Source organism: Ochotona curzoniae, unplaced genomic scaffold, assembly GCF_017591425.1.
Source record: "Ochotona curzoniae isolate NIBS_2020 unplaced genomic scaffold, NIBS_Ocur_1.0 scaffold_3835, whole genome shotgun sequence".
In the NCBI taxonomy this organism is placed as follows: Eukaryota; Metazoa; Chordata; class Mammalia; order Lagomorpha; family Ochotonidae; genus Ochotona; species Ochotona curzoniae.
This window is the reverse complement of record NW_024467114.1, coordinates 20,101,602-20,115,158: the sequence shown is the minus strand read 5'-3', so window position 1 is coordinate 20,115,158 and position 13,557 is coordinate 20,101,602. Positions and strand designations below refer to the sequence as shown.

The following is a 13,557-nucleotide window of genomic DNA, read 5'->3' as shown; positions in this document are numbered from 1 at the left end:
TAAAGTAAGACTTTCGTGTTTTAGGAGCGTGAGAAAGAACTGGCCTGTCTCCGTGGCCGACTTGACAAGGGCAATTTATGGAGTGCAGAGAAAGGCAAAAACTTAGGAAGCAAACAGTTGGAAGCCAAACAGGTGAGGTGAACCAGAAATGTGAAAGTGAACTTGGTACCAAGGGGGTGTTGGGATGTTTTATTAAAACACTCCATGCAGACTTTGCTGTTTCAGGTCACAGTGACACTTCCCTACATATACAGAGGCCTCCTGCCTCCCAAAAGCTCAGGTAGCAAAGAGGTAGGAAGACATGCAATTGAGAGCATGCTGTTGTGAAAAGTCAAGGGACGAAAAAGTCCTTTGAGAAGGAAGGAGTGGTTGGGACTGTCAGGTGTTGTCAAGTGGGTCGAATGGGTCGGCATGCTGTAACGGGCAGGGGCAGTTTAGTGAAGTGGGAGCACAGAGTGCAGGTGGTGATTGATTGAAGAGAATTTGGGAAGTGAGGAGCAGAGCCACAAAGTATAGACAGCATTGCTCCAGAGAGGGGGGACAAGGAGAGTGATGGTTGGAGGGGAGGAAAAAGCAAAGTATGGTTTGTGTTTGCTTTGCCCATTCTGGGAGTGCGAGCTAATTTTTGGTTGATGGGAAGCAGCCAGTAAAACTGCAGAAGTTGAAAATAGAGGTGGAAGACACACACCTCAGGGCAGCAGGAGCTGTTTACAGGATGGGTAAGAGCATGGATGTGTCACCAGAGCCCAGGGCTGTCCCTCCAGCTGGCAGCCGTTAGGAGAGAGAACAGTCTTGATTTCATCTGAGTCCTTTTGGCAGGGTGAGATTACTTTTAGGGCTAGAAGGTGGAGGGGATACATAATGAAGATGGGGCCGTGGGAGTGCTTGTTGCTAGGGACGAGGTTGTGGGGCACACTGTCGGGGTTCTGGAGAGGGCCATGCAGGAGGAGCCTGACTTAGTGGGGAGACAGCACCCAGCAGTGTGGAAAGGGTAGAGCTGGAAGGCTCTGAGAACAGTGACTGTCAGGCTTCTGTTGGATGCGTTCACTAATCACTGAATCCCCGCAGTGTTACCCTCAGTTGGATAATAACATCCCCTCCTTTTCTGGTGAAGGCTAGGAAGGAACTGCCACCAGACTGTATAGGTGTGAGTGGAGATAAGCAACATAGAAAAATCTGCCTTTCCCATTTGTGACTTACACTTTAATTATTTTGCCTAAAATTGAACATGGTGTGAGCTTTCGTTCTTCTTGCCCTCTAGTCTCTAAGAAAAATTTTACCTATTGGGTGTTTACCAAGTATATGATTTAGCACAAGGGTGAGCCCTTTCAGAAACAGTCTCTTGTTCTGAGGAAACGTACATTGAATCCTACTTAATAATTATTTCATTCAGTAATGTATAAAATGACAATATCTGCAACTTTAAAAAATAAATTCACCTCCTGTGCTTTTTGCAGGAAATCCTCTCTCAAAACACTCCCATCAGGAAACATCAGGTTGTTTCAAATACCCCCTCACTTCCAGTAACAGAAAAGGTGACAGTAAATCAGACACCAGAGAAAACTCCCAACACAGCATCTGCAGGTCGGTGTTTTCTATTTCAGCTTTGCTTAAAATGTAGCTTTTAGTTGACTTGAGTGAAAACTGGATTGGAAAGCAGAAGAGCTACTCTGCTCTAGACAGATCCACTTCTTGGTTTCCACTCAGCTATTTGCAAGCTTACTGTGTGCTTCTCCTTTGGTTCTCTTTCTGTGGGGAAAATCCGTGCTCCTGAAGGTAGTCTAACTTCTACTTTATTTGGAGAAAAATTTGATAGTACCATTGAATTTAAAATGTGCATACTCCTTGCCTTTTCCTTTTCATGTTCCTTGAATGACACAGATAGTCTGTTGGTTCACTCCCCAAATGCCTAGAGTAACTATAGCTGGGCCGGCAGAAGCCAGGGACCCTGAACTCATTCTGGGCCTCCCACATGGCTGCCTCCCCAGCTGTTAGCACAAAGCTGGCTCAGACGTGAAGTAATGAGGATCCCAGCCCTGCACTCTGGCATGGGACAGGGAGGCTGTCCAAAGTGCCATCTTAACTGCTGTGCAAAGCTGAGTAATTCTGCTTTTTCAGTATTCCTGTGACATTCATTTTTTTCCTTTTTAAAAAAGAATTATTTATTTTTATTGGAAAGTCATATATACAGAGTGGAGGAGAGACAGAGAGGAAGATCATCCGTCTGCTGATACACTCCCCAAGTGGCTGCACCAGCCAGAGCTGCACTGATCTGGAGCCAGGAGCTTTCTCTGGGTCTTCTATGTGGGTGCAGGGTCCCAAGGCTTTAGGTCATCCTTGACTGCTCTCCCAGGCCACAAGCAGGGAGCTGGATGGGAAGTGGGGCCAGTGGAACATGAACTGGTGCCCATATGGGATCCCGGTGTATGTAAGGCAAGGACTGTAGCTGCTAAACTATCAAACCGGGCCCATGACATAACTTCTAAAACTATTATGCAAAGGTATGTTTTTAAAGAAATGCATTACAGCCCTGCTTATAGTGGTAAGAAGACTTTGACAGGACCAGCATTATTTATTTACCAGGATATAGTGGGTTAAACCACTATTTGCCATCATCCCGTATAGTCACTGGTTCGAGTCCTGGCTGTTCTATTTCTGATCAAGCTCCCACTAATCTGCCTGGGAAAGCAGTGGAGGGTGGCCTAAGTACAGGGACCCTGTCACTCCCACTGGGACACCAGGATGAAGTTCTTGGCTCCTGGTTTCATCCTGACCAGTCTTAGCTGTGCAGCCATTTGGGGAGTGAATCAGTGAATGGAAGATTGCTGTCTATCTCTTTCTCTGTAACTCTGCTTTCAAATAAATAAACCTTAAAAAATATTTTAATTGACCCAAGTAACCATCAGTAAAAGACTGTTTAAATAAGTTATGTCAGATCTGTATAAGCAAATATTATATGGCTGCCTGAAGGAATAAGGTAGCTTTGTAATGACAATAAATATATCTAATATAGTTAGATTTTAAAAAGCTGTCTTATTTTAAAAATCATGGAAAGGGGATTAAGCTTCCACTTGGGACTTACACATCCATATCCAAGACCTGTTTGAGTCCGTCTGACTTTGTGCTGGGAGGCAGAAGGTGGTGGCACAGACGCATGGGCCCCTGCCCGCCAAGAGAGAGGCCTGCCTCCTGGCTTTTGCCTGACCCAGCCTTAACTATTGGAGTCATTTGGGAAGTGATCCAGTCAGTGAAAGACTTTGTTCTCGTCCAAATATGAAAATATATTTGTACTTTCTGTGTCTGGCTTATTTCAGGTAACATAATGACCTCTGCAAATTAATTTTGCTGCACATTTTAGTATTTATTTTTTTTGTGGCTGGGTAATACTTTATTGTGTATGGTGCCACATTTTCTTTATCCAGTCATGCATTGATGGACACCTAGGTTGATTGTATTGTGTTATTGTGAATACTGCTGACATGCTCATGAGCATGCAGGGATCCCTTAGGGGGGTTAATTGCATTCGTTTCAGGTATATGCTCAGAAGGACAGCTGGGTCAGATGGGGGTAGCGTGTATAGCACCATCAAACCACCTTATGATCCAACAAAGCGAACATGTCCACATAATGGGAAAACAAACAAGAAGTTATACCTGGTCATGTTGGTGTCCGCATCTCTTGGCGAGGAGGAAGAGAGAGATGGGGACGTGGAGAGGACAGATGTTTTGAATGATTCTTACTTTCAAACATTTCTAGATTTGAATATTTTAAACACTTCATTAATATATATTACTAATATATTTTTTAAGATATTATTTTAATTTTTATTGGAAAGGCGGATATACAGAGAAGAGGAGAGACAGAAAGGAAGATCTTCCATCCGATGGTTCACTCCCCAAGCAACCACAATGGTTGGAGCTTAGCCAATATGAAGCCAGGAGCATTTCTGGATTTCCAACATGGGTGTAGGGTCCCAAGGCTTTGGGTCATCCTTTTCTGCTCTCCCAGGCCACAAGCAGGGAGCTGGATGGGAAGTGGGGCCACTGGGATTAGAATCGACACCTGTATGGCATCCCAGTGCATGCAAGGTGAGGACTTTAACCACTACACTATTGTGTCAGGCCCTATTATTAATATATATATATATTTTTAAACATTTATTTATTTATTGGAAAGTGAGATATGCAGAGAGGAGGAGAGACAGAGGGGAAGAACTTCCATCTGATGATTCACTCCCCAAGTGAGCACAACGGCCAAAGCTATGCCGATCCAAAGCCAGGATCCAGGAACTTCTTCCGGGTCTCCCACACAGGTACAGGGTCCCAAAGCTTTGGACCGTCCTCGACTGCTTTTCCATGCCACAAGCAGGGAGCTGGATGGGAAGTGGAGCTACCGGGATTAGAACCAGCACCCATATGGGATCCTGGGGCGTTCAAGGCGAGGACTTTAGCTGCTAGGCCATGCCGCCGGGCCCCCCTATTATTAATATTTTAAAAGGTAGAGTTGCAGAAAAAGAGCAGAAAAGATAAAGAGATTGATCTTCTATTCTCTGTTTTGCTGCCCCAAATGGTCAAAAGAGCCAGGGCTAGGCCAGGACTAAGCCAGGAACCTCCGAAGTTTTCCCATGTGGGTGCGTGGTCCCCAAGCTCTTGGGCCATGTGCTTTTCAGGGACATTAGCTGGGAGCTGAATCAGAAGTGGAATAGCCAGATATAATGCCCATATGGAATGTTGGCATAGCAGGCAGAGATTTAACTTGCGATGACACAGCATGTAAGCCCCAAGTTTGGATATTTTAACAAATGTCCCGCTTTCCATCTAGCTCCCTGCTTGTGGTCTGGGAAAGCAGTCAAGGGCGACTCAAACCTTTGGGACCCTTCCCCCACGTGGGAGACCCAGAAGAGGCTCCAGACTCCTGGCTTTGGATTGGCTCATCTCCAGCCTTTGCGGCCACTTGGGAAGTGAATCATTGCACAGATCTTCCTCTCTTTCCTCCTCTCTGTGTATTTGATTGTCCAATAAAAATCAAATTTTTAAAAACACACACCTGCACACAAAAACAAATGCATAGTTTTATAGTGAGAACAAAATCAACTTAAAAATTCTGGATTCTAAGGCAGGCATTTGATCTATCTATAAAGAACCTTATGTCACACATTGGAGTATCTGGGATTGATGCTGGCACATCTCCTTCCTCCGGTTTCTTGCCTACACAAACCTTAGAGGTGGCAGTGATGGCTCAGATGGTAAGGTGCTTGCCCCTCCAGGAGGCCTGGATCGAGTTCCCTGCGCCTGGCTTTAGTCCGATTTGGTCCTAGCTGTTGTAGGTGTTTATGAAGTGGAGCAGAGAATGGACCTCCCTTGTATTTCTGTCTCTCAAATAGCAGTTTGAAAATCTCCAAGTTCTTATGTATATTAAAATTATGTTTCTTAATTGTTTTTTTTAGATTTTACTGATTGCAAAATGACGAAGTCTAGCCCTTTGAAAATAACGTTGTTTTTAGAAGAAGAGAAGTCCTTAAAAGTAGTGTCAGATCCAAAGATTGAACAGCAGACTGGTTGGTTTTCAATCTTTATTTCTTATTAACTCTGGGTATACCATAAGAAATAATATGTCGATAGAAGCATGTATTCATATGTATGGTGTTGTATATTTCAAAACATGTTATTTTTATACTTTCATTTGTTTAAAATTAGAAAATATTCTAGCATACATGAAGATGTGATACTGTTAACAGTTACTGTTAGGCCACTCACTTTGATGCGGAGACTTCTGCCCTCCACCTGGCTGCTCTCTGCATGCATAGGGTTAAAAGCCCCTGCAGTTTGTTTGTGAACCCTGCCTTTACGTGATATTAATATTTTCCAGTTATTGACTCTGCTTTGTGAAAGAGCAGCTTCCAACAATATGAAAGAGTCATTTGAAAGGACATTTTTGGAAATCCTAAAGCATTTGGCTATTACTTACAATTTTAGTTTTTATGTTACACTCTTAAATTGAAAGCATCAGCTCAGCTTTTAAAAACCCAACTTTCAGTTTTCACAAAATGTTTTTGGAACTTTGAATTTTTATCTTGGTTTCATATATTAGTATTTTATTGTTTTGTTTTAGAGGGGCTTTTCCTTCAGGCTTTTTCCCATTTGTTGATTTACTAAGCTTGTGGATGTTAGGTCTCGACCTTTGCTATCCCTGTAGTTCTCAAAGGTCTGGATCCGTGTTTACCTATTGCAATGTTTTTCAGAAGTGGTGCGAGAAGTTGAGATGAGTGTGGATGATGATGACATCAATAGTTCAAAAGTCATTAATGACATCTTCAGTGATGTCCTAGAGGAAGGTGCATTAGATCTGGAGAAGAGCCAAGAGGAGATGGACCAAGAGGAAGCAGAAAGCAGTGAGGACCAGGAAGATGCACTGAATATCTCCTCGATGTCTTTGCTTGCTCCGTTAGCACAGACGGTTGGTGAGGTAAGTTCAGAGGTAAGGAGACACTAAATGTTAGCAGGCTTGACATAAACACACTGAGGAGTGTCTGTACTCACCCTTTTGTTATTAGTGGATGGGCATTGGCCGTTCTGTAGTCAGAAGGATTTTGCAAACTTGATGAAACATTTTTGAAAGGACAGCTTAAAACTTTGACTTCTTATTGATGTATGGCAAAGCTCAAAGAATAACAAAATTAAAATTCAATAGCAAACATTTGGATTCAAGTTCTGCCTCTGCCTATTTATTGTTTATTAGATTCTCGGGGATTTTTTCTTGCCAGCTCTCCCCGAGGCCCCCAAGGGGAGAGGCGATGGTATACTTTCGCCACAAAGACCCCAGGGACAATCTGGTGGGGGAATCTCCATTTCTTGTGAAGAAAATATAAACTTATATAGACTAGGAATTGAGAGGGCAGGAGGGAGTCTCCCAGTAGTCCCTTCACCTAACAGTGACACTGTAGTTGACTACAAGGCACGCCTTATCTGTTTAGACCCTCCTGTCATGTCACAGGATAGGTGTGGCTGGAAGCTGTGTCTCAGGTAATGGGCAGGCAAGCTATGCGTCATGCCTACCAGGTAGCAGGCAGAGATCTAGGGGCGATCTCCCACATTCGATTATCTATAGTTCCTTCATGTGTTAAACGAATTTAGCAGTAGCACTTTCCAATAAGATGGATGTGAATGTGCAGTTATATTAGTGAATTAATCTTTAGCATCGGAAGTATTGTAATTACCATCTGTTGAGAGCCAAGTGCTATAGACAGATGTCACTCTAAATGACATCATCTGCTCTGGAGAGTGCTCTGGTTAGAAAATGCTTTTAAAAATTTTATTTTATTTATTTGAAAAAGTTACAGAGAGGAAGAGACGGAGATTTGTCATTTGCTGGTTCAGTGCCCAAATAATTTCAATGATCAGAGTTGAGTCAGTCTGAAGCTAGGAGCGTAGAACTCCAGTGGGGTCTTCTACATGGGTGGCAGGGTGCCAAGTATTTGTGTCATCTTCCACTGCCTTCCCAGGCACATTAGCAGGGAGCTGTATCAAAAAAACAGAACAGCTCAAACACTATCTGGAGCTCCAATATAGGATGCATAGTCACAGGTGGTGGCTCACTGTGCTGTGGTGCCAGCCCTAGTGAGAAATATTTTAAAATATATTAAATATAATATATTAAATATATAAATAGTTAATAATGTTGTAATTGTCTCCTTGCCACTGTTTATTATTTTGCTCTTTAGTAATTTATTTTAGTTTGCTTTGCTTATGGTAGATCTTGCTGAAAACTTATTTCCTAATAATGGTGAACTTATTGTCAGAATTAAATGAATCTTTAGAACCAAGTTAATTTGTCCATAGAATTTACTTGTAATTGATGTGCTTTTGTGCAGAGTTTAGTCTCCTCACCTAGACTGGAATTGAAAGGTACTAGCGTAAGTGATGAAAGTCCCAAACCAGGAAAATTCCAAAGGACCCGTGTCCCTCGAGCTGAGTCTGGTGATAGCATCGGTTCTGAGGAGCGCGATCTCCTTTACAGGTAGGAACCTTCTGGAAATGTGTGAGTCAAGTGACTTCATGTGCTATTCTTGGTGATTACTGTTTTAGTGAATAACACCTTTTTCCAAGTTTGGAGTAACGTGCCAGCTTCTCTTTGACCTAAGGGCCTTTGCATTTTGGCAAAAGGCTTTTCTGATAAGTTCAATATAAATATCAAAATCTGGTGATCTGTTCAATAAAAGATAGTGCTCAATGTCTACTGCCATGCTTCTGATAGAGTATACCTTATTTTCTCAAGCATTGATGCATATAGATCTCAAAGATTCAAAGAAACAGAACGTCCTTCAATAAAACAGGTGATTGTCCGGAAAGAAGATGCTACTTCAAGAATAGATGAAAAAAAGGATGCCTTTCCCTGTCAAGTTAATATCAAACAAAAAATGCAGGTATGCTCTTCTGTAGCATGGGGATTTTGAATATTTGTGCTGGATTGTGAACTCATTAGGGACAGGGGCCCAGCCATACTTGTCTCAGGACCTTGAGGAACTAGGATGGTGCCTGATGCAAAGGAATTCATTAATTCATTCTTGGATTCAGTTTAACATCAGAAAAGAACTTGTGTTTAAAAAAAAATTGGAAATTTGCTATTGCTGGAATAACTTTAGCGTAAGTGGTGATGGCGAAAGTGTAGAATTTATTGTGCTGCGTGAGATTTTTAGATGCTTAGGAAAGCATTTCCGAGAAGATGACAGGATCATAATTCTTTCTGAATTTTTACTTTGTTGGCAATAGCCCCAATTATAGATGTAATAAGTGGGTCAGAAGTCTTATAAGGAAGAATGTTTATGGTATGAGTATTTTAACATGTTGAATATACTTGATGTGTAACCTAGAAACTTGGAAGAGTAAGGCTGTAGCATTCTGGCCTAACTGGGAATTTTAGAGATTATCCAGGTTTGTGAGAATTCAAGTTTCAATGAAGTAAAAGTGGTGAGTAAACTCTACTTTTTTCCCTCTTTTCTTTGGTTTTCCTTATAATAAGGAACTCAACAATGAGATCAATTTGCAGCAGACTGTGATCTATCAAGCTAGCCAAGCCCTCAACTGCTGCGTGGATGAAGAGCATGGAAAAGGGTCCCTGGAAGAAGCAGAAGCAGAAAGACTTCTCCTCATTGCAAGTAAGCGTGATGTGCAAGAAGTAATTCCGAGAAAATTTCCAATCAAGGAAAACTCATTTCCTCTTGTATATTCAGAAATTGCTAAATTTATGCAAAAGGAAAGATTTTCTGATCGTGTTTCAGTTTATCTGTTTTTAAAATAATTTATGTATTTTACTTATGTATTTGAAGAGCCAAATTACCGAGAGGGAGTGGCAGAGAAGATTCTAGGGAATGTGATGTTTGCATAAATGGCTGCAGTAGCTGGGGCTAGGAGCTTGGAGCCAGGGATTCCATCCCAGTCTGTCCCCTGTGTGAGTGACAGGTACCCAAGGCCATGGTCAACCTCTGCCACTTTCCAGGCACATTAATCAGGAAGTTGGATCAGAAATGGAACACTGGGACTTGAACTGGCATTGCTGCATGGGATACCAGTGTCATAGATGGTAGTTTGACTTATTGAACCATAATACTGGCCCCTTTTATATACATTTTTAATTATTTAAAGGGTTCATAAAAACTTTCTATGTAAAATAAAATGTAATTTGCATGAAAGGTACAATCAGCTGAAGTACATTTGAAGAAATGCAGTTATAAAGATTATCTTAAAAATGAACATGTATAGGGCCCAGCGTGGTAGCCTAGTGGGTAAAGTCTTTGCCTTGAACACGCCAGGATCCCATATCGGTGCCGGTTCTAATCCCAGCAGCTCCACTTTCCATCCAGCTTCCTGCTTGTGGCATGGAAAAGCAGTCAAGGATGGCCCAGAGCCTTGGGACCCTGCACCTGGAGACCTGGAGGAAGTTCCTGGATCCTGGCTTTGGATCGGCACAGCACCAGCTATTGCAGTTACTTGGGGAGTGAATTATTGGATGGAAGTTCTTCCTCTGTCTCTCCTCCTCTCTGTATATCTGACTTTCCAATAAAAATAAAATAAAAATCTTAAAATAAAATGAATATGTATATACTCTTTCTCTTCTGTCTATCTATTAAAGCTAAAACCACTTCTGTGAGTTTTGTTGTGTGTATTTGTGATAATGATAGGGCATGTTGAAGTGTAGAGATGATATTATGCAAGAAAACTTACCACGTTTAGTTATAGGGACTTGGTAAACAGGTAAATAATCAAAGTTTTGCCCAACCACCTACTACTTATTTATGTAAAGACAGTTATTGATTTTATCTTTTGTCTTCTGTACAGTTGTCAATAGTGCACTTTCTTTAGTTGGTTCTTATTGAGAAACAGTTGAAATTTTAATATTTGCAATATGATATATTTCTGCACAGCTGAGAAGAGAATGCTGTTGATGGATGAGTTGAGCAGATTGAAGAGTGAGGGGCCTCAGAGGAAGAACAGGGCTGGTGCCAAATCCCGGGATGAGTTTGTCCCATCCAGGGGATCAGTTACTTTGTCAGAGATCCGCCTGCCCCTTAAAGCTGACTTTGTGTGCAGTACATCTCAGAAACCAGGTATGTGCTTCCGAGTTGCATCATTTGCTTCTAGGTCACAGTGTTAAATTGTGAGTTCCACCTAGGTGAGAATTACGCAAGAAAGGACAGCATATGTAAAGAAAGTTCCTAGTTTATTTTATTTATATATAAATAACTAACAGAAGATTTCATCTGTAAATTTACAAATCTACATAGCAATGGACGTAGCTCTCTAGAAAGTAAGACTGAACACAATTTTAAACATGAAGTACTTTTCTCAGATGAATTATACTGAATTATACTGGCGAAACAGGACCATTTGGCTTTCATGAATTAATTTCACTATTATAGGAATCAGTAAGGCATCTAAAAGGAATAAATGTTTACTGTTCTATTTAAAATTCAGAATATAAAAATAATTTGTGTAATTTTTGACTCACTGGCTGTGTGGGTGGTGAGCATCTCAGTGGGTAATACTTTTGAAATTTTATTCACTTCATCCCTCTGAGTTGTATAGTCAAAGTTGGTGTTTTACTAAAACCATGTATAAGCAGAGGAAGTAAAGAAGAATGTTAATACTATCTGATAAAGCAGTAGGGAGATTCTAGCCAATGTAAGATTAAAGTTTTGTGAAATATTGGAGGTTTTTTTTTTTAAGATTCCTTTAAGTATTTATTTATGTAGAACATTTCCTTTGAGGGAGAATTTCTTTGAACTCTAAGCCACTGGTGAGAAGTGAAGTTGAGGTACTAGGAAAATCAGGAGAGGAGATGTTTAAAAGTTTAAGCATTATTGTAGGAATGAAATAATCGAATTCTAGTTTCTGCTGTTATTTTAGTATCAATTGGTAATTTTTAGTATGCACCTTAACATTTATGATTATTTAATATGAAATAATGAATAAATCTTGTTTTTTTTTTTAAACTATCTCTAAGTCCCTCATCAAGGATAATATTTTAATCTCATTTTTGAAATACTTAAACCATAACTTACCCTTTGAAATATATCCTATTAGCTGATGAATTAGGGGTCACTAATTAAAATTGAAATCGGCAAATATTAAAGTATGTGGTGTAAAGTTATTTCAACTACTAGGGAAAAGGCTTGATGTCTCTTTCAGATTTATTTTTTCAAGTTTTCTTGTGTCTTGAAAATTAATTTTAGTAATGTTTACAAAAATAGTACATAAATCAATTGCAATGTTGTCTTATTCTTTTAGTATTCTATAATATTGATAAGCTAAATCTGATTTTACTTCTTTCACTTGTGTAATATGGTTGTGTCTTGCAGATGCCGCAAATTACTATTACTTAATTATACTAAAAGCAGGAGCTGAGAATATGGTAGCCACACCATTAGCGAGTATTTCAAACTCTCTCAATGGCGATGCTCTGACTTTCACCACCACATTCACTCTGTAAGTCAATTAGGCTTTCGATGCTCAAGCACAGTGTTAATTTAATGGAGTTCTCAGGGCTTGAACATGCAGGTCACTTAATTTTTGAACTGCATTATATTCTTCTCAGATAGACAATTCTGTTTTCAAATTGTTGATTTAAGACTGATCTGTTTCTGATATTTCCTTCATAGAATAGCACATTTCTTCCATAAGACTATAGGTGTGTAACATTTTGAAATCCATACTTAAATCGGTATTAATTTTGTATATATATCTTGAATCTCAAACTGTACTTAATATATGATTTTTTTATTCAATAATGAAACTTCCAAATATATCTGTGAATTAAGGGTTCAGAGAACTACTTAAAATTTTTTACTTTTTTCAGAGGAAGGGAATGCAGAGAGAGCGCAGAGTGCCCCGACTAGTGATTGGCTTACTCCCACGTGTTCATAGTGGGGGCTGAGTGCAGACTGAAGCTGGGCACCAGGCATTTGTCCAGATCTAGTACTTGGGTGGGGGAGACCAATCACTGTCAGGGCCGTCAGTGCCAGGAGCTGCACCTGGGTGCTGAAACCAGGCACTCCGATGTGGAACCTGGATATGTTCATGGCCAGACTAAACACCTTGCCAGTATGCAGTCTTAATGAAAAGATTTGTGTTATAGGAAAAAATAGACTGTGAATAATTTTTTATTGTCTTTAGAAGAAAATAGTGAATTCCTTTAGAGTCTTACAATATTATTTTTGGCATCATTTTTAATGGCAAAACTTGAGATTTTTCTTATAGTTCTATTTACTGCTTTTTTCCAGACAAGATGTATCCAATGACTTCGAAATAAATATTGAAGTTTATAGCTTGGTAAGAATTGAAGCTATCTGAAAGGACTAGCGTTACATTTTCCTTAATCATGAAATTATAAACCAATTCTGTTGTGGATTTGTGTGCAGGTACAAAAGAAAGATCTCTCAGGCCCTGATAAGAAGAAAAAGCCATCAAAATCCAAGGTAAGAAAGAAAAGACGCCCAGTGAAAGTGTGACCAGAAGTAATGAACATTGTCACCACTAGTTTTAATTATATGACAATTTTTAACAATTATGAAAATTTTCAGTTTTATGTCTCATCTACAAATACAAAAAGTAAGCTTACTAGGAACGATTGTGATCCCAGTATCGCCTCCTAATATACTCAAGCTATGTAAATTTTCCTTTGCATTTACTGGACAGCTGCCTTTCATATCTGATTAAAACTTCCTCAAGACATTCCTTTGAACTCTTATCTTATTGAGTCCTCTGCATCAGAACCTCCGGCCCACTTTCTGCTTTGCTGGTCTTTGCTTTGTTCTTTCCCTAAGTCATCATCAAAAAGCTCTTTAGCTCTAACAAAAAAAATGAATGACAGTAATGAAAACCTTAATGAAGAAGTCAAGTTTAACTTCTTATAATTTATATTCTGGAACTGCTGTGTTGGTACAGCAGGTTAAGCTGCTCCCTATGGTGCTGGCATCCCATATGGACACCAGTCCAGGTTCTGGCTGTTCCACTTGTGATCCAGCTCCCTGCTAACATACCTGGGCAAGCAGCAGATGTTCCC

At 40.2% G+C, this 13,557-nt stretch overlaps 1 protein-coding gene across 1 annotated transcript in view; it reads left to right on the top strand.

Annotated features, from left to right (window-relative positions):
* Window positions 1-13,557, top strand: part of ANLN (anillin actin binding protein) — a 45,795-nt gene that overhangs the window by 17,645 nt on the left and 14,593 nt on the right. Inside the window, exons 7-17 of the mRNA XM_040964768.1 lie at window positions 25-132; window positions 1,458-1,584; window positions 5,447-5,557; window positions 6,242-6,477; window positions 7,871-8,016; window positions 8,275-8,422; window positions 9,019-9,154; window positions 10,421-10,603; window positions 11,855-11,981; window positions 12,776-12,824; window positions 12,914-12,970. Of these exons, the coding sequence (XP_040820702.1) occupies window positions 25-132; window positions 1,458-1,584; window positions 5,447-5,557; window positions 6,242-6,477; window positions 7,871-8,016; window positions 8,275-8,422; window positions 9,019-9,154; window positions 10,421-10,603; window positions 11,855-11,981; window positions 12,776-12,824; window positions 12,914-12,970 (1,428 nt within the window). The remainder of the gene's footprint in view (window positions 1-24; window positions 133-1,457; window positions 1,585-5,446; window positions 5,558-6,241; window positions 6,478-7,870; window positions 8,017-8,274; window positions 8,423-9,018; window positions 9,155-10,420; window positions 10,604-11,854; window positions 11,982-12,775; window positions 12,825-12,913; window positions 12,971-13,557) is intronic.